Consider the following 21,516-nt stretch of genomic DNA (forward strand, 5'->3'; position numbering starts at 1 on the left):
CATCTACTGAAATGGCAAAGACTAAACCAAATAAAAAGCAATTATGCTCTTTCTTTTTTTTGCCCCATAGTTCTGAGTGCTAATTATTAACAGTGACCCACTCCTGCAAAGAACTGGGAAAAAATGAAATGGATTTCAACCAATGCTACTAATTCTTCAATGCTGATCTTATTTATCACAAAAATTAAATGTATCTGCCAGGCATGGAAATTATTAACAAAAAAAAAAAAAAAATTAAAAAAAAAAAAATACGGCCAAATGCACTGCAGACATGGGGCTATTTGGAGTGAAGAGAAAGACTGACATAAATCTGTTCTGTAATCTCGTGGCTGTTTCCTACTAAAGGAAGGACCAGAATGCAATGTGCTAAATTACTGGGGCAGAGGGATGTTGCTTAAGGGTTTTTTTTTTTGGTTTTTTTTTTTTTTTTTTTTTTTTTTTTTTTTTTAAATAAAAGCAGTTGCACTGCTGGCACAACAGCCCTAGCTCTGTCACAAGTAATTTATTACATCAGTATATCAACTTTATTAAAAAAAAGAAAAAGACAACAAAGGAGTCTGTCTTTGTGCCGAGCTCAGCTCAGACTGGTTTGGAAACATAAACAGCTTCGGAGTTTAATTAGAAACTGTTTACATCTGAAAGATAATTTCATTTTCCTCAAATTGTAACAGAGGTAATTCCAGATAGTTCTGCTGACTCCAGAGTTTAATGGCTCTAAGCTGCCAGACTGAAAAATGCAAAGTGAGGTCTGAACAGCTGAAAACCGACTGAGAGGGGTCAGGGAATTCTGTGCTAACGACTAATGGTTTGATTATCTAACATTTAACAGCTCTGCAGCTACAAGATGCTGCAAGACTTCTACAAGAAAAAAAAAGAGAACCACTCAGTAGACTGAAGTGTCCTTTCCCACACTGTTTCTGATTTCTTTCCCATTTCACTCTGACCTTTTGTCTTTTTTTAAGCTTTTTTAAAATTTTTTTTTTAAGTCTGGAGAAATGCTGAAAAAGTATTTTTCCCTTCAAGTGGATGCTGTTTTCATGGCATACCTGGCTGTGCTCTGCAGCAGTGTGCTGGAAATCTCTGGAGACTCCAGTTCAGCCTTTGAATGACCAAAATGAGGGTGACCTTATGTTCTGCTTCCTTGAGATCATTTTTCAAAAAAGGAGAAAGGTGATTGAAACTAACACTTAATACAACAAAAGGCACAAGTGATTAGTACTTTCCCAACTTGTCCTTTAAGAGATTTTTCACTGTGTTTTATTTATTTAGCTACATGTTTATAAAGTAGTTAAATAAATATTTTTTTCCCAGGGCAGTTCAAAAATCAAACAAAAACAGATGACAAAATAAGAAGACTCCTCAGAAAACCCTTTAAGACCCAAACCCACTGAGCCCAGCAGCTCTCCAGGAGCCCTCTAAGATGCAAATACTCACTTGTGCAGTGTAAAATCAGCACTGCTGCCACTGGCCTGCTTTTGATGGGCAGCCCTAAACCTCATTAATGGTAACGAGGGATCCACAGACCTTCTGCACCATCACAGTTGTGAACACTTCAATTACGGGGTGCTGCTCCCCCAGACACTGCCCTGGAGAAGGGATGAAGGAGATGCTGAACCCCCTCAGCCTGAGCCAGCCCTGCTGCACTCCTGGGCAGCCAGGCAGATCCTGAGGAATCCTCATTAATGTTCATCCTCCTGCCTCCAAAAACCTGGATTTTCCTTTGGGTGCCTCCCATCACCTGGATTTCCACATAGCTCCCAGAATTGCTGCTCCAGTTCACCAGAGGTGGAAGCAAACTGCAGCACAGGAGCAAACCAGGTTGGGGTTTGGGTGCAGAGGCCAGTTTCTCTTCCCAAACCCAGATTTCCACAAGAAATGTTGGATGGTTTTGGGCAGAGAGCCTGGACACAGATACAATTCACACACCTGTGACCTAACACTGAATTAAGGAATATTCACTAATCCAGCTTGTGACACCTCAGTGGCTCTGGGCAATTAGGTTTCAGCTTTTGTATTTGTAGGTTTTACCTCAGGTTTCAGCTTTTCTATTTTTCACATTCTGTGCTGCTTTAGTGTGTGGGTCTGAGCTTCACATCAGGGGATGCTGAGCTCTCTGCACAGAGCAGGGAGAAAAAACAATTCCTGCTCCAGCTGGGCACCAAGGACAAATGATCCAAACCTCAGCCCAGGAGCACAAACAGCGTGGGCTGGAGAGAGAAAAACAAGCAGGGTGGGACTGATGGGCTGGAGCTGGAATGGGACAATGAACTCCAAGGTGCCAATGGAGCAGAACTGATCCCAGGGAGAGCCCCGGGAGCGCTCGTGCATTTTGGGACCATTTTGGGTCATTTGGGTGCAGCCCTGGCTGGGCTCTGGTGCTGCCCAAGGTGGATCCATGAGGAGATCCTGGAATAAATCCCTGCTTTATTCTAGGGCAGCCTGCACAAGATGCATCCTCGGAGCACAGAAGTTTGGGGAAGAGGGATTGTTCTGCTGCTGGACTCCTGCAATTACAGCTGCACCTGAATGCCAAAGCTTCTGCCAACCCTGCCCTTGCACTGAGCACAAACTCCAGGGAAATCTTCTAAGTCTGAGCCCTTAGAGCAGGAAAATCAGCAAGATCTTCCAAAGTATGGAACAAGCATGAAATGGGAAGAGGGCAGGAAGAGAGAACAAACAAAAGCTATTTTAGATGTCTCTGATAATATATTTGCTACCACAGAAGCTGTCAATAGAGGAGAGCAAATAAAACCAGCTTTTCCTTGCCAGCAAAAATGGGTGTTTACTTACAAAAACAGCACAAAATAAAGTGTGATGCAGCCCTCCTTGGCCACTGAAGCCAACACATGAAAGCAAAGAATCAAATTAACCCTTCCTCACTCACACCAGAGCTGCCTTTTGAGGATAACTTCTCCCATATTCCACAACACAGGAACTGGCCTCTGAATAGCAAATGTTTCCTAAACTCAGCCAGGGATGCCTGGACCACTTCTACAACAGATCCACGGCCCAGCTCATCCCCAGGGAGGCAAACAGGAACGTTCACATTTGCTGCATCTCCTGTGCAGCTCCTGGTGCCACTTGGAGCCCCTCACAGACATCTGGTACTACTGCTCAGGAAAAAGCCACTGTGTTCCCACTTAAATATTTTATCTCACCTTAATTACTACTGATGTACTCAGTGTTCAGTGCAGAATATCTAATTGCTCCTGGAGGGAATTAAAGCCCACTAAGCATCAGGTTCTTTTTCAGTGGTACCTGGAAGAAGCCCACCTGATGGTCTTTCCCATGGTTAATTTCTCCCCATTTCTCCTCAGCAGTGCTTAATTAGAGTAATTAGTTTAATTTGGGACTGTCATTCAGCCAGGTCTTAACAGATCACCTTTGCTCTCACTCTCATTCACAAATAGGCAACTTCCCATTGTCTCCCTGCTTTAATTCTAACATAAAGGTTTGAATTGAACTTAAAAATTTACTGATAACAGCAGGGTTTTTTGGGGACTGGTTAGAAAAATGTCTTACAAATTACAACAGTAACTTGAACCCATATTTTTCTACATATGATTTCTACTCTGTGCTCTTTCTGGGCTTCTAATTGGTCTCCTCCCCCAGACCCTGCCTCCAAAAACTCAATAATTAAAGTGAAATTGTGTACTGAAAGGCAATTACTCAAAATTAGCTGTTCTTTTTTTCCTGTGAGGCACCATTCCATAAAAATCCTCCAAAATAATAATCTATAGCTGAGAGATTAAATTGATCTCATTTCTACGTTGTTTTTTTTTCCACTCATGGTCATCACTACACAGAACAGGAATTTCCACCAAGCTCCACTTCCCTGTAACGCTTACAGTCATATTTATCTGAGTAAATTCAATTTAAAATCTGAGAGAGTGACTTTAAATCCTAGCTGTGAAAATTGGAAATGGGAACACAAGATTCAAGATAAGAATAGGGGAAAAAAAAAGGCAAGTAGAGGAGTTCAGTTCATTCTTGACTTTTCAAAAGGAGCATCACACAGAAGGAACAAGACAAAGGGGAGTTGTTGTGAGGGGAAGTATCCTAAAGAAGCTGCTTCCTCCTTCCTGTGTGTCATCAAGAGTTGGAAACCAGAATATGCCTTGGAACTCTTGGAAAAGAGGAAAGCCAGGTCTGCTAGGGGCCTAGATTAAAATAAAAGTTTCCCAAGAGATGTTCTTTCATTCGGAAGTTTGTTAAGAAAATAGCAATAGCCATGCTCTCTCACATATCAGATTTTCCACGTCTTGAATATCAACTGCTCATTACATGTCCTGAAACTATAGCCCATGCAGAATTTATATTTTCCTGAGTATTTTAAATTATTTTGCATTTATTTAATCTTTTCTCCATCATGGGCTTTGAGGAGAACCTTCCAGATCAATGTGAGGTGTTCCATCTCATAATAAATGTACAGAGAAAGCAAAGGAGTGTAGGGCAGTAGGACAGAGCTGAGGAAAAATCCCCACCATTCCCATATCCAGGTGCAAAGGGGATTGGAGGGGAACACCACCAAGCAGCCCCTTCCCCATTTTCCACCAGCTTGTGTCTGTGGGAAGGCAAAGAGGGATGGAGCACATGGCTCTGCCCTGGGAGCCATTTCCATCAGCCCTGGGATGACCCAGCAACAAGAAATGAACCACCAGGGGCCAGTGAAAGTGGATTTTATTGCAGGTCTTGGGCATCCCAAAGGGAAAAAAACAGCTGTAGGATCAGCATCTGCATGGGCTCGGTGAAACTGCCCGTGCTGGGAGGATTCCTGCTCTCATTAACCTCACCCAGGAGGAGGAAATGGAAGAGGGGAGAGGGAGGGAAGAACAAATCCCCTGCAGACAAGTTCCCTGTGTGGATCACCTGCATGGAAGCTAAAAGAGCACAGCACTCAGGGACACAGGAAAGTGGGTGAGGGGAAGCTCAACACTTGAGTTTACAGGAAGGGAGAACACCAACTATCAAAATTTTTTCTTCCTTTAAGGCTGGCCAAAAAATGCCAAAAAATCTCTAACATCTCTGAAGTCAGTATTTCAACTTCTTAGCGGGAGCTCACCTGGCTTCAAACCCCATGGAAGGCCCTGTGCTCACTTTTGATGAAGGAGGACGTGTAAAAATTGCATTTCCAAAATAATTAAATAAACAAGCGCTGCTAATTGGCAGCACTGCTCTGCAGTGCTCAATTCTGCTAACATTTCAAGGGTATAAATCCAGCCCAATGCCTTGGGCTGCACCAGAAGTCTTTGGTATTTATCTGCCTGGCAGGAGGAATATTTTCATTCTTAAAAGGAGGAATATTTTCACTTTAGGGAGATATTTGGAAAAAAAGTGGAATACCGAAGTGGGATCAGTGGCTAAGCCCAGTCCCTTAGTTTCCAGGTAGTAAGATCTCAGTAAAAAGAGTCACAAATCTCTCTAATATTCCTTATTTGTCACTTGCAACTGTCCATGTACAAGACAATTAAAAAACTAGAGGAATATCATTACAACAGATGCATAAAAAAGAGGACAATGTGTATTAAATGTTCCTTACTGATATGATTAGTATCAATGTTAAACCTATTTAAATATGAACATTCTGTAGTACTAAACACTAATTTTAGTACTAAATATTCCTTATTGATAGTATTTTTATAGGAACCACGCCCATTGCTACAGAAGGATTTATGTGATTTTCATAGCAGATACTTGAATCTCTCAAAGTCCTGTATTGACACAAATTTGTGGGGTTTTTGTGCTTGATTCCATGTTGTAAAAAATACATCCTGTTAAAGTCGTAGGTCTTTAGACATTTGTAGCTCACACACAACTGGTGCTCATCTTGCTGGTATCTTTTAAGAATAAAAACTATAGAAAGCTGATTAAAGGATAGATCCAACAGAGTTTAAATTCCACCCTGATCCCTGGAGGTTTTTTCCCACCAAGACATAATTTCCAAGACCTCTTCAAAGACTGAAACAGAAGAACTGAAAGAAATTACAATAATTGATTAAATCCCTTTTAAGTCAACAGCCTTAAAACATTCCCTGTTGTGCACGACCACACCAATGACTCCAAAGTTAAATTCTCAGAGGCCTTTCTGGTATAACTTAGATATTTCCTATTTTTTGTAGACATCAGATAAGGACTTCTCAGTGCTTTTTACACTACCTTCAGCTAGATTTTTTTATTCCACTCATTAAATCTACCTTAAACCAATTAGAAAAGCACAGAATCAGTGCAGTGAGTACACTGAGAGCAGGCTGTCTCTCTAAATGGACGGGGGATGCTCTTAGTTTTGATTTTTTGGCTATTTCTAGAGTGCATTTGAGATAAGGAACATTCATTTGGCCTTCCCTTAACAGACAAGCACTTCCAGAGAGGAAAACTTTTCAGTGTTCCTTCAATAATGGTGCTAGAGGGAATATTGCTATTGGTGAGACACGTTGGGTAATTAAATATTCAAAGTGCTAATTTGAAATTGGTGAGATGCAGTTTGGCTCAAGGCATGAAGTGTTCTCCAGGATATTTGTCACGGATTGACAGCATGGTGTCGAGATAAAGCCTGAGGCTATAGACCCAAAGTTTCCATTTCTAAATCAATAATCAGTGCAAACAATCAGCCTGCTCTGGGCTAGGAGGCCACGGCTCTTCCTCAGGCACAAGCTGGATGCAGAGTTTGGTGAAAATCCAAGGAGGGGGATGTGAAAATCCACAAGGTGGGGCTGACTCCCCCTGCCCAAAGCTGTGGGGTGCTGGTGGTGGGCAGAGCCTTCAGCCTGGAAGGTTCTGCAGAAACCCCAACGGGGGAGCTGAGCTGCTTGGGATGGGGAATGGAATATCCAACTCCTACCCTGAGGAACTCTGGGCACAGCCTTGCTCTGACCTTGCCCTGGGATGAGGAATGGAATATCCAACTCCTCCTACCCTGAGGAACTCTGAGTGGGCACAGCCTTGCTCTGACCTTGCCCTGGGATGAGAAATGGAATATCCAACTCCTACCCTGAGGAACTCTGGGCACAGCCTTGCTCTGACCTTGCCCTGGGATGGGGAATGGAATATCCAACTCCTCCTACCCTGAGGAACTCTGAGTGGGCACAGCCTTGCTCTGACCTTGCCCTGGGATGAGAAATGGAATATCCAACTCCTACCCTGAGGAACTCTGGGCACAGCCTTGCTCTGACCTTGCCCTGGGATGGGGAATGGAATATCCAACTCCTCCTACCCTGAGGAACTCTGAGTGGGCACAGCCTTGCTCTGACCTTGCCCTGGGATGGGGAATGGAATATCCAACTCCTACCCTGAGGAACTCTGAGTGGGCACAGCCTTGCTCTGACCTTGCCCTGAGCCAGCCCAAGCCCAGTGCTGGCTGGAGAAGCACATCCAGCACCCAGGACAGGGTCAGACACACCCAAAGGGCTCCAGCCTGAAGGAAGGATGAGGAAGGAGCTGTTTAATATCCCTCTCACCAGATAAGCTCAGAAATTGTCCAGAAATTTTTATCCTGAGTTCATCCCTGTCTTTATTGGAAAGTGGAGCAGCTGGATGCAGAACCAGTAACTCAGCTGGAATGTTTCCTTGAGGAGCTCAGAGCCCAGCCCTGCCTGCCCAGAGCTCACCACCACCTTGTTGCCCTGATTTTTAAAAGTGCTAAGTTTTCTTTTATAGCTCTTTTGAAAGTCTTAAAGTTCTCATAGAACTTCTTCAACTTTCTCATCTGTTTACATATTTCTACTGGAGTTCTCACACACTGTTCATGTAAATAATAATTGTTTTGCATTCTTCTTTGTGAGAAAAGAGAATTGATAGACTGTTAGTTTAACCAGTGTAGCTGGAGAGGTAGTGATTCCATCCTCCAATCCACAGTCACCTCTGAAGTGCTATAAATATCAGATACTCAAATAAAACACTCCTTTTTAGCCTTTAAACTTACCATGCATTTGTGTACTTACTTCATGTCCAGTAATGAACCACCTCAGCCCAGAGCCCAGCCCTGCCTGCCCAGGGCTCAGCTCAGAGCCTCTCCTGTGGCAAGCACATTTCTCTCCCTCTCAGGATTTTTCATAGAGGAGCACAGAGAGAAATGAAAGAGAAAACAATTTATATTTCTGCTCCTTGTTTTTCCCATGTGGAATGTGTTTGGAGAAATGTTTCCCTGGGGTGATTGCTTGGTTGGATTCTGGTGAGGATTGTTTGAGCCTGATGGCCAATCCAACCCACCTGGGGCTGGGCTCTCAGAGAGGGGCACGAGTTGAGTTAGAGAAAGTAGTATGTAATTTTAATATCTTCCTTTTTATATAGTATATTAATGTATTTTAACATAGTTATAATAAAGAAATCATTCAGCCTTCTGAATTGAGTCAGAATTATTCCCATTGGGTTCTCCTGCATCTCCAATACTCTCCCACCTCACTCTGTCCCCAGAGTGTGCACAGAGCCCTGACCTGTGCAGGATGCAGTTCCATGGGGATAATTACCACCCATTGTCTCAGAAGAGCTGAGTTATTTTTCTTTCCCAGACTGTAGAAATCCCTCTCATTCTCCTCCACTCTCACAACTCTTTTGTTTGTCTCTCAACTTGCTGTGCTTGGCCTGTGGCCACAATCCTGATTTCTGCCCTGATGGAGGGTGACAGCTTTGCCTTTGAAGGAATTCCAAGGCTGCTGTTGGGCTGACCAGCAGGGAACAACCCTGCCCAGCCCTCCCTGGCCTCTCCCACATTGCTCCCCTTCTTTCCCAGAAACCTGCTGTCTTGGAAAAGGCAGAGGGAGAGCTGATCACAATTCCCAGAAGAGGTTTTTAAGCAACAGATGAACTTTAAACACACAGAGTGAATGCTGGAGCTGGAAGGGACTTCAGAGAACATCCAGACCATCCTCTTGTCCTAAGGCACATCCAGCTGTACCTACACTGCTGGCAGATATTTGCCCCACTGGTTCTTACTGGATTCCAGCCACAGGCAGTTTAATTGGAAAATCTTACTTTGATTTAATCCTTTCAGTCCTAGTCTGAACATGGACATGGAGAACTCATTCCTCATATCCTTAATTTCACCAGGAATTAAAAATACATCCCTGCAAGCAGTGACAGCTCATTCTGCCCAGAGTGCCTGAAATTTCAGTGTCTACAAAACACTCTTGTGCCTTGGCACAGTGCCTTTGCCAGCAGCAGAGCCCCCCTTCAGTCCTGCCAGGGAATCAGGGAATTTCCTGAGCTGCAAGGGTCTCACCAGGATCACCCAGTCCAGATCCTGGCCCTGCACTCACAGAAGTGACCACAGATTCACTGGTTTTTATTTCCCACATTTCTAAACTCTTTCCTTGGAAGATCTCCCTCTGGACAAAGAACAGCCTTAATCCCACCGACCTTGCAGATTTAATTTTCTCACAAGCTAAAATTGCTCCACACTTGCAACTGAAGTTTGTGCAAAACTAAACACCTGCTCTGCACGAGACAAAGGGTTTGCAGAGAGTCTAAAGTGCATTTCCTGCATTGCTGAATTTCCTACCCACTCATCTCAGTCTTGGCTCATTTCCTACTGTGACTGATGCTCAGCTGGCAAGATGAGAGAATGTGAAATTCTGATTTAACACTTGCAACACAGCTTGGTTGGGTTTTTTTTTAATTACCCAGTTTCTTACAGCATTTTTGTCTCTCACATTGTTAACCTGGAAATAGAAAGGTGCAATAGTACATGCGCTCTGATAACATTTCATTTTTTTGAAGAGGATAACTGCAACAAGATCTAATTGGTGTTGAAAAATATTTTCTTTTTTTTTGTACTTTTTGTTCCTGAGGCACAAAATGAAGCCACAGCTGTCCCACTGTAGCTGTAGCTTGTGCAGCTTGCCAGTCTGAGCCTGGCACTTACCCAGTGGAGGGGTTCATGATGCAGCCCCCTTTATCAGTGGATGCTTTGCAGTTGCAGCCCCTCTCCAGCGTGTCGTGATTCATCCCAAAATTGTGTCCCAGCTCATGAGCCAGCGTCACTGCTGCACCCAGAGGGTTTTCTGAGTGATCCTTTAAAACAGGAGAACCAGTCAATCCAGCACATAAACCCAACTCAAGGCACACATTCCCCCTCTAAGGTCCCATTGCCCGTCCTCTGAAATGTTTTATAAGTTTAACAGCTGAAGCTACTCTGTTGTTAAATAAACTCAGTTTTAAATTCATCCTTGTGTAGGGCAAAGTGGGACTTTCAGGACAGCCTTTCTGGCCACCCAGTCTCCTCATGACATGTTTGAAACCATTGAGAAGCTGTGAAAATCTCTTTACTGGGGCTTAAAATTCTGCTGTTCAAGAAATCCCCCAAACTCCCAAGTGCCAGCAGTGCCAGAGAGAGGCCACCAGAGTGTTGGAAAGGGAAATAATTTATGGGTGAGGATGAGTGTGGTGAGGGACAAGTGAGAAGATCCTTCATGTCAGGAGGCAAATTAAAAATGCAGCAAGAGATTTCACTCAGTCTATTTAATTTGCCTCAGACTGCTTCTTTAATATCAGAATGTCCAAGATTTCACAAACCTTTTAAGAAAAACCAAGAACATTTAAAAATATCCTTTTTAAAATTAAAGGCCAAAGCAAGCCAAAATCTTTCATGGCCTCTTATTAACCTATAAATTCTTTAAATGTTGAAAGTGTCAGTTTGAAATTTTAACATTAATCCATGTATAAATGCTGATTTTTGGGACAATCATTTCTGAGAAATTCACTGCATGATTTGATTACAGGCTGCTGATCAGAATGATGTTTTGGCTTAACCACAAGTAAGAGACCTTTCCACACTGATCATTTTCCTTGAGGGAAAAAAAATCCACTACACTTGTAAGAAAGCTTTCCCTGAAGGCATAAACGTGTAATATAAATGCATGATCCACTATTTATCAGTCAGTAAATGGAATTACTGTGTACAGCTGCCTGCTCTAGAAGCGTGCATGAATATATTCACTTTAAATAACTCTTTCAACATCATCTGAGCCAAACTCCAGACTAAAAAGAAGCGAAAGGTAAAACTGTCTAAAACATTATCTATGTACTAATGGAGGCCTTAATACATGACTTGGGGTAGATTTAAGAGTTTCTTCTTTCATCTGTCTGGGCTAATATTTTTAGTGAATCATTTCTCAAGCAGCAAACAAAATCAAGAAGATAACACAGTCATTCTGAACACATCAAAATGCTCTTTCTGCAATTGGAATAAACTCAAAAGAATTTTATCTGTTCACAAAATGTCTCTTTTAAAAATCTTTTTTCCTGAATTTTAAGATCTTTATATAAAGATCTTGTGACAGCCAGTTTGTGTGCAGTTTGTCCTGCACAACACCTACATAATGAGATATCTTATCTAGATACTGGTCTGATACAGATGGGTTTATCTTTGTGCACACAGTAATTGATGGAATAGTTAGAGAATTCAGTGTAATTGAACCTGATGTCATAAAAAGAGCACAACCTCTCACTCAAATGGAAAAAAAAGCAGGGCTGAAGATTAAGAAAAACAGCAAAATAATTCCATATAATTTACCACTGACTCACTGGATGATGCCTTGAAATTTGGGCTATCTTGTCAAGGCAGAAACTCCTCACTGAGCTACAGACACACAGCAAATTGAGCTCAAACTTCCTTTATTTTTCCAGCTTCTCCTCCACTTACTGAGCAGTGATTATATTTCTCTGAATACTCTGAAGCTGTCAAATAAAACTAAAAGCAAGGATTCACACAGTCCACTCCAGAAGTGGAGCAATAAATGATGTGAAATGTAACTTGGGACTTGAAAAGGCAAACAATTATTCCAGCCCATGCGGTTCTCATTACTTGCTCAGATCCACTTGGAATGCAATTTTATCAGCTTCTAGAGAGGGTTTTTAGAAGGAGGAATGTGATGCCTCAGCAAAAGAGGTTATTTGAAGACAGCATAAATGAAGATTATCAAAACAAACAGTGACATGTTCCATTTGATACTGAGACCGTTTAAGTATCACAAGGACTAAAGAAATGAATAGCAATGTGACTTTGATTTATTCCACCAGGGTCCTTCAAAGTTAACTTGAGCACTAAAAGTCATTACCAAACACATTTCACAACCACTGAATAAGCAACCATCTACTGTTAAGACATTATAAGCTGTTGCACAAAACATGCAGCTGCTTTCAGCTGAATTCTCCTTCATTCCACTGGGATTTAAATCAAACCCTAATCATTAAATGCTGTCACCTACAGCTCCCCCAGGCAAATGCCCTGCTCCTGGTATTTTCAGTGTGTGTTCACTCGGTTCATGGAGTCACAGAGTGGTTTGAAGTGGAAAGGACCTCAAAAATCATCCAGTCCCACCCCACCTCCCACTGTCCCAGCTGCTCCAGCCCCAAAGTCCAGCCTGGCCTTGGGCACTGCCAGGGATCAATTTCCTGCTCTGGGCACCCTGTGCCAGGGCCTTGCATCCTCCCAGGGAACAATTTCCTCCTAATTTCTAATCTAAATCTCTCCTCTGTAAGTTTAAAACCCTTCTCCCTCGCCCTATCACTGTCTGCCCAGATAAAAAGTCACTTTCCTCTTCTCTCAGAAATATTTTACTTTTAAATCCATGAATTCAGTGGGCAACCTTTGGAAACAGAAGAATGAAGACTGAATCACGTCAAAGACTTGCTTTAATGCCAACTTCTCTTTGGTTTTTCTATGACACTACGGAAACTTCACAAGAAAATGAAATGATAAAGGTCTTGTTAAAACTTCTCACACTCACATGGCTGCTCTCCCTGCTTTGAGTTCTTCTGAGAATTAATGGAGAAAGGGTGTCACCCACTGAGAGAGCTCAGCCCTATAGAAAAGAGACAGGCAGGCTCCCAGGGAGGCATGACAGAGGAATTTAGATCATAAAGTACAGCTGACTAACTGCAAAAAGAACCAGGAAAATCACATCAGACAAGAGTCACTCCAGATTTTGCATTCAAATGTCATTTCTGACGCAGTCTCTCATTGTCTTTTCTTCCAGAACAGGTTTTAGAGTGTGGGAGCTTTTGGTGTTGAGTGCTGGGAGTGGGATGGGTGAGAAATTGGCTGAATTATGAGGTTGGCCAAATTTTCATTTGTGCAGTGTCGAGACACCTGAGCCCCTGACCTTCCCAGGCTGAGAGTGATTCATTCTTTCATAGAATCACAGAATCTTTTAGGTGGAAAAGACCCTTAAGATCATGGAGTCCAGCTATTCCCCAGCACTGCCAAGGCCACCACTGCCGATGTCACAAAGTGCCACCTCCACAGGGCTTTTAAATCCCTCCAGGAGTGGGGAGGGATTAATTAAACCAGTACAAATAAATATATTAAATAAATTAAATAAATTAAATAAATTAATCAACACATTTATTAAACCGGTATAAATAAATGTGTTTTGTCTGTGCCTGAATCAGCCTTTGCTAACTCAGGGGATGGTTGGGCAACTGCACTTTTGGGTTTTGGGGTGAGTGTTTGCTTCATTTGGATTTGACTCCATTTTGAGGATTTGCTTAAAGAACTGGAGAAAGTTTCTGGCTATTCTGTGCAAGTTTCAAGTTAATTTGCACCTCAAAAGCTTAAATTCACTGAGTCTTTGGGTAACATTGTGCTCCCTTTCATGACAGAAGCTTCAGCCTGGTCCAGGACTCATCCACAGAGCCTGGGTTTGTCCTAGACATATAAATTAGTCCCATCTTTATGAGGATGCTCTAAAGAAATGCTGATTCTTGTTTTCTTGTTGCTGGAATGAACTATTTGCAATTATTCTCTTTAAAATGACAGTTTCCAGAGCAAAGAGGACTGACTTGGCTGTAAATTATACCATGGAGTGTTTTAAATCTTATGCTAAAAATTAAAAGGACAAAAAGTCATCATTAAGGGCATCTCTGACTGCAGATAAAGCCAAGGCAGTGACTGCAGGGCTGAGTCAAATGGGTAAAATGGGGCTGTCTGCTTCATCTGTGCCTTTACCAAGACTTGGGGGTGCACTGGGACACTCCTACAGCTCTTTCTTCCTTTTTTTCCTCCTTTTCCTTCTGTACCTCTCCTCCAGGTACCCAGTGAGTAATTCTCACAGACAGCAATTACAGACTCAGCTTCTCAAGCTATCAAGAGCCTCAAATCTTTCTCTTTTCTACGACTTTGACACAACTTCTCCCAAATTATGAGATTTCATCATTCTATTTTAAAGCTTCTTCCCTCCCTCTCAGCACAAAACGCTGTAAAATTGAAATTAAAAAAAAGAAAAAATTAGAAAAAAAGTACATCAGAACTCCTTGAAGAAATTGGACAAGATGTTTGCTCGTGTGTTCACCATGTCTTGCATCTAACAACAACAATAATGCCCTGGGAGAGACTCAGCTGGAATAAATGCTGCCATTGTTTGTTCTTGCTGTCTGGCAATGCAATAAAACCTCTGCTGCAAAGATGGAAAATAAGGCCTAACACAGGAAACTCTATAAATACAGAATAAAATCAATACAATAAAAGATTCAGGATAGACTGCTGCTGCCTGTAACACAAGTATGCCCAAGTGTATAACAAACACATCTTCTGGTTCTCTTCCTTCACAGCACCTCAGCACCTGGTTCAATAACAATTAGAGGTATAAACTCCTTGCAAAGAGACCCTGCTATATTTTAATGCAATATTTTAGTTTTTTTCACTATGGAAACCATAATTTACAAGCAATCTGAATGGGGATATAGACAACAGAGAGATGGAAACTGGGACAAATGGGGCTGGTTCAGGAGGCTGGACCGCAGGACCTGGTGTGGTGTCACCCCAGTTGGGCCAGCTGGAGTGGCTGAGTGCTTGCCCCACTTACCATGACGACCCCTCCAGACTGCTCTGCTGTGCACATGCTCATGATGGGAGCCATGCCAATGGTGGTCCCCTGGAAGTACACCCCGCTGCAGGAGGGGGAGAGGAGACACAGAGCCACCAGTCAGTGCCAAGATACCTCCCTGCTGTCCCCAGCTCTGCGTTTCTGCCGGTCTCAAACAAAGACCCCGTTTCTGCTCCTCACTGTTGCAGCTCTAAAGCAATGGAAAGCCCAGATGGGCTGTGCTGCCTCAGCTGAACTGAACCACAGTGTCCCAGCTCTTGGGACATCCATTGGGTCACCCCCAGTGGATTATCCCCATTGGATCACCCCCAATGGATCAACCCCAATGGATCATCCCCAATGGATTGGATCACCCCCAATGGATCACCCCCACTGGGTTGCCCCCAATGGATCAATCCCAATGGATCATCCCCACTGGATCATGCCCATTGGATCACTCCAATTGGATCACTCCCAATGGATCATCCCCACTGGATCACACCCAATGGGACCACCCCCGGTGGGATCCCTCCCACTGGATCCCCTCCAATGGATCATCCCCATTGGATCAACCCCATTGGATCATCCCCAATGGATTATCCATACTGTGTCACCCCCAATGGATCATCCCCACTGGGATCACCTCCATTAGATCATCCCCAATGGGATCACTCCCACTGGATCACTCCCGATGGGATCGCTCCTAATGGATCAGGATCAGCCCCAATGGGATCAGCTCCAATGGGATCACCCCCAGTGGGATCCCTCCCACTGGATCTCCTCCAGTGGATCATCCCCATTGGATAAACCCCATTGGATCATCCCCAATGGGATCACTCCCACTGGATTACTTCCAATGGGATCACTCTGAAGGGATCAGCCCAATGGGATCAGCCCCAATGGGATCACTCCCACTGGATCACTCCCAGTGGGATCACTCCTAATGGATCAGCCCCAGTGGGATCACCCCCAATGGGATCACCCCCAGTGGGATCACTCCCACTGGATCACCCCCAATGGGATCACTCCAAATGGATCACCCTCCTCAGTTTTTACTGCTGCAACAGGACCCTTCTTCCCTGTCTTTGTTTCTGAAGCTGGGAACAGGAGTGCAAGCACAAAAACGATGTCTCTAACTCAAACAAATTTTGTTGTAATGCAGGGGGAAGTTTATGTGCCACTTGTGATGATGCACAGCCTTGAATGCAATAATTTCTAACAAAGTGTTATTATACATAGAGAGCAATCAAATATCTCAGGTGGGACAGTTTGGAAGGGCTCAATTTATTCTTATTCAGGTAATGTAAAAAGTAAATAACTCCTTTTAATTACGGAGACATCAGGTGTGTTTATCTTCTCAGTATAAAGAATAGTCAATTTATTAAAAAAGAGGTGTTCCTCTTATCTTGTTTTTTTAAGAGTGCTTTTACTTTTACAGAACCATAGACTGGTTTGGGTTGACAGGGGCCTTTGCTCAATTACTTTATTCCAAGAAAAAGCAGCGGGGTAAAATATGTTTATGGTTTAATTTTTAAATCATGAATGCAAATAAATTGTCTAAATTAGACAGAATTTTAAAGCATACTGAGGTCTTTTCATTAAGAAATAGGCTTCACGTTAGGGTCAGAGCAGGACTGGCTTTTCCAGTGAAAATTTAGACTGAGGGCAGTTTAAACTGGTTGTAACTTCACACCCTGAGCATGCAGCAGCTGATTACAACCTCCTGCTCTACACGAGTTGTACTCAGGACAGGCTTCGAGCACCAGGGCTGGAAAAGGAAACTCATCTGGAGCATCTGCTGCTGGGCCCTGCAGAGTGATTTTGGGTTTGATGTTTGCAGAGGGGAAAGGCAAAACCTCAGGAAGACAGATGTTCCTTCCAACAGCTCAGCACAGCTATCCTGAAATCCCCAAAATCTCCAAAATCCCGGTGGTATCAAATTCAGAGTCAAGCCTACCTGATCAGCTGTGCATTGTCATGGGCTTTCCGAGGTAGGAGTCTGAGCTTTCTCCAGTCCAGGAACTCGTGCAGGCTGGTGAAAGGGTCCTGGGAAATGGAGCACTTATCCATGTCATTCCACACCTCCACTCCCACCAGGGCCACTCGGATGTTTAGTGGCCTGTAGAACTAGAGGAGAAAAGTAGCATATATGTTGTCTAAAAAAGATTTCAGACTAGAATATTCAGATTAGGATATTTCAATAAAAACATAATGAACCTTTCTTGTAGAGGTTAAAACAATTTCTTCTTCAGGGCAAAACACCTGATAGAACCCAGAAAACAGTTCTGACCCAACTCAATACCCATAAGCATTCAGAGATCCAGGGATTTCCTACTTCTCCCTGTCCTACCCAACCCTCAACTCCCTGCCCATGTCCTTCAGCCCTGAAGGAGCTCCTGGCCATGGCAGATGAGTCCCCCAGGGCTGCCCCACCCTGGATTTCACAGATCCCATTCCAGAGGCAGAGGAGCTGTGCCGTGCTGTGGTTGTGGATCACAATAACAGCTGAAAACGAGCCAGGGTCACCAAGGCTTGCAGAGCAGATAAAACCAAGTGATTTCATCTATTCTCCCACCAGCAAATGCCATTCTGCTGCAAGAGGGGAGCCAGAGCAACATCAGCAGAGGCACAACAGCTCTAACATGAGAGTAATGTGAGGAAGGAGTCAGGGATTGATCAAGTCCAGATTTGCCTGACAGGCTGAGGAAAACACCCAGTAGATCTTTGTCTTGTTTCTATGCATTCCAGTCATTTGCAGAACGCCAGCGTTTGCTGAGCATAAATTAAGCATGAAGCAAAAAATATATTACAATATGCAAAATTAGTTTTGAGCAGGTAACATATAAACACCTGTCCTCTGGCAATGAGTCAGCAAGACAATTATGGATGAGGTAGAGGTGTCTTCAGCAGATTATTTTTAATCAGGAATGCTTCTCCTTGAGCTCCTGCCCTTGAAGTATCACTTGATACGTTCTCAGATAAATTAAGACACTCTCAGTTATAATTTCACTAATAGAGTCCTAATATTTTCTGGCCATACAGCCCAACAAAAATAAACTCTAATTTGTTCAAAAACCACTCTAAAGGATTCTTAGACTTTATTGTTTGCTGTCAAGGAATTATTTCAAGACCTAAAAAAATCCAGTGTATGTCCCTCTCTTATTGCTCTCACTCAGCAATCAACTCTGTTTCCTTATTTTTAATTCTGCCATCTTCCTTGGATTGCACATCTTATTAACTGTGTTTTCACAGGCCTTTGTTTGCCTTATAACTGGACCTTCCCTTGTTGCTACAAATGACTTTGTTCTCCAAATTTCTCTTAAAAATAATCCTTTTTCTCTGCAGGTTGTTTTATAGGTGATTATCCCCACCCTCTTCTCTGGTGAATAAAATCCTAGAACTGAATTGGGCTTTTTCTTAGGCATAGATCTTTACATCCCATATGCAGCAGAGCAGAGCTCATGGCTTTGTGTATCAAAAGGCAAATGAAAGGTTTAAATTTACTTTTCCAGAAGCTTTGCTCTGAAACCCCAGCAAAGCTGCAGGGTTAGCTCCTTCAGCATCCTTCAGAAAGTGTGGTAAGGTTGGGAAAAGGGAAACAATCCTCATGTTCTTACCTTATCAACGTAGTTTGCAATTTCTATCAGCCTCTGCTTAATTTTTTCCACATCTTTGCCTTGTCTCTGAAACTTGTAATGCAAAGGATCAATGTACCAGCAGCACAAATGCACAAATGTCACAGATCTTCCCCCCAAGAGACAGCACATCAGGGCTCTTTGGGAATTAGGCTGCAGCCAAAATCCACCAGCAGACTCCTGCTGGATTCACAGTCTGCCTCAAAAGAAACCCAGACTGTGGCACAGGATTTTGGTTCTCATGAAAAGATTTTAAAATCTCCAAGAGTTACATAGGGGTCTTTTCAGGACTGATGTTTTGGGAAATAGTTCTTCTCTTAGCAGGTCTTGCAAAGAGTGATTGCAATTCTCTAAGTAGCAGTGATCAAGGAGACAAAAATAAATAAATAAATGAAAAGGCAGCAAAATAATTCAAGCCAGGATTCAGATCTTTGCCATTCATTTTTACAGCCAGTGCTGGGTACTTTGAAGCTCCCTTTGCAAGCCATCAAGAAGGCAGCCGTGCTCCATGGAATGTGATGATGTGATGGGCAAGCACTGCTCCAGGAGCCCTGACAGCCCCACCGAGGGCACAGTGAATGGCAGTGAGGACTTAACTTGCCCAAGGAATGAATATTTGCCTCTTCTCCCCTACTGACACAGTTATTTCAGAGTCAAACTCCTTCTCATGTAATGCAAGAAATTTTCAATGTTGTCGTATCTTAATATTCCTTCCTTGCTCAGCCCTAATTAGGGAGAATGATTTACCTCAGAAAACATCATATTATTGTCTGAAGCACTTTATTTGCAGCACCATGGCAACTGAACTGAGCTGCCCCTTTGCTGCTCACATAACTTTTTATTTTGCAGTTCCTTACCTCACGATTATCTGCCACAATAACAAGCTCCACGTACTTCGTTGTCTTCAGAGTCTCCCTCTTGTACTGTCAAAAAAACCATGAAAGTCTTATTTTGTTTTCAGCCTTGATACAACAAAGTGCTTGCAAGAGGAAATACAGCTCAGGTTTCCTGCATTTTCCTAAGATTTTACTACACATAGATTTTTAGTGTGTTCCTCCTCCTCGTGGAAGTTTTCCTTACAAAACCTCTCAGGATTTGATCACAGAAAGCAGGAGAGGGGTGCAAAGTCTGTCTCAACCTTTCAGCTTTCTGCAGTTGAAATGTTTGAGTTATCTTTCCCCACAGGAGACTATCCCCTCCAGCAGAAAGACCTTTGCTGTTTCTGTGGCACTTTTAAAGGAGAGATGAAGTAACTTCTAACAAACATTTCACACAATAGACAAACTGGTTACTAAGAAAAATGAGGGATAAAGGGATATTGAGTGAAGCAGAGAAGAGGTCAAACAGCCAACTGATAAATTATATAGGAAGAAAAACCCAAAAATAAAAAAAAGCAGAACCAACTGTCAGTGTCTGGGGAAGCAAATTAAGACTTGAAAAATGGAAGGCACACATTTAATTCTGTATCTGCATATTCATATAAAATGCAGGTCTAAAGAAACGCAATGCTTAACTGAAAAAGTAAAAGCAGTGAATAAATGATTTGGTAAAAGTACAAAACACATCACAGCTCCTTTGTTACCCTAAATTTAAGTGACCTATTAGTGCCTGTAAAAGTTCTTTGATTTACAGCAGCAGAATCTATCCTATCATTCCTTCCTTGTGTCTGGACTAGGACATTTAGGGAAATGAGGTCTCAGCAGAATATCTGATCTTCCTGCCAGAACTCAGAGGGCTTAAACAGATGTTTGACCTACAACTGACCATCATGTCTTGAGCTGCAGCAAAGCTCTTTAACCTAAAACACGACTAAAGCTTTCCAAGGAAAACTGCTCCAAGGCAAACGGAGAGATCCCTTAAGCACAGCCAGAGCTGGACATCTCCTTCCAGCCAGATTTCACTGTTTTCTTCACATTATCAAACTGTTCCTCTTCATTATCTGCAGATTAATGATTTTGATGTTTTGCAAGAATTAGAGGAAAAGTGAGCGATGCAATCTTTAGTATCTGACTTTCAAACTAATATTTAATAGTGTTGCAAACTCCAATAACTTGACAATTGGACAATATTTATGGATGAAGAGAGGAGTAAAAGCTGCTGTTACTGAACTAAACACCAAGGATGCAAACACTTGACAGAATTACACTTATTAGGGGCTCTGGCAAATGAGCTGAGGTAGATTCTTTTAAAACTTCTGGCACTGGGGTGTGATGTCACTCAGACACAAGTGAGGTGCCACGAAAGGTAAATAGCCATGTGGCTGCTGTTTGTGATGGAATTGATCTCTCAGGCACTAAAACTCTCCCACCCTGAAATTTATTATGAGGTCCCAAAGAGATGCATCTCTAAGGTGCCTCTCATCCTCCTCCAAGTGAAGAAGAAAAGATGATACAGGAAAATCTGGCTTCAAAGGAGCAAGGACAGCTCTGCTACATCAGTCAGTTTAAAACATTTTCCTCTTACCAAGAGTAAAACCGTTTGGACTGGAGTGAGCTGGAGAGAAATTGGCTAGCAGGCATAAAAATCACATAAGCCTCTGGTGACTGACTTGCATAACAAATCTGTTCCTGAGATTTGCCCAAAGGCTATGTGAATTCCTAGGATACAATATTTATTTATGAAATATACCTAATTATGTCTTCTTTCAGCTTGCTCTCTGCAGCCAGCTGCATCAATGCACAACCTCTTTGCTGAGTTAATCCTTCAGAGCTGAGAGGAGTCAATGACACAGCCATGGGAGCTGGGGGACAATGGGCTTTGTTCCACTGACCATGGTCTCTCTCCTCTGCTTCTTCCCTACCTGATCCTGTCCCAAACCTGCTGTCCCAGCAGCTGTACCCCTTCCTCAGCCTTCCTGCCTGGGAACTGGCATGGCTTGGATGGACTCTGCAGTGGTGCACCCTCTCTTTCTTTATGCTCTAAAAAAATCCCCTGCCTGGTTGTGGTCACCAGCACCACCAAAATGTTTTTTTTTTACCTTGTGGCTACAGAGGAAATTCCCTACTGCAGGGAGTGTCCTACACACCAGACATCCTGCAGGGTCCTGTCTCAATGGAGCTCAGCTGGAAAATGCTCCTTGGTGC

The 21,516-nt window shown here is 42.9% G+C and overlaps 1 protein-coding gene across 3 annotated transcripts in view; it reads right to left on the reverse strand.

Annotated features, from left to right (window-relative positions):
* ADAM12 (ADAM metallopeptidase domain 12) overlaps positions 1-21,516 on the reverse strand; it is a 181,692-nt gene that overhangs the window by 40,591 nt on the left and 119,585 nt on the right. For all 3 annotated transcript variants that reach the window (XM_085582973.1, XM_085582974.1, XM_021526349.4), the window contains 5 exons: positions 19,291-19,356; positions 18,416-18,487; positions 16,756-16,925; positions 14,799-14,883; positions 9,857-10,005 (listed from right to left, as the gene is read on the reverse strand). In XM_085582973.1, coding sequence (XP_085439099.1) covers positions 9,857-10,005; positions 14,799-14,883; positions 16,756-16,925; positions 18,416-18,487; positions 19,291-19,356 — 542 coding nt within the window. The remainder of the gene's footprint in view (positions 1-9,856; positions 10,006-14,798; positions 14,884-16,755; positions 16,926-18,415; positions 18,488-19,290; positions 19,357-21,516) is intronic.

Source organism: Lonchura striata, chromosome 6 (assembly GCF_050655825.1).
Source record: "Lonchura striata isolate lonStrDom1 chromosome 6, ASM5065582v1, whole genome shotgun sequence".
Classification (NCBI taxonomy): Eukaryota; Metazoa; Chordata; class Aves; order Passeriformes; family Estrildidae; genus Lonchura; species Lonchura striata.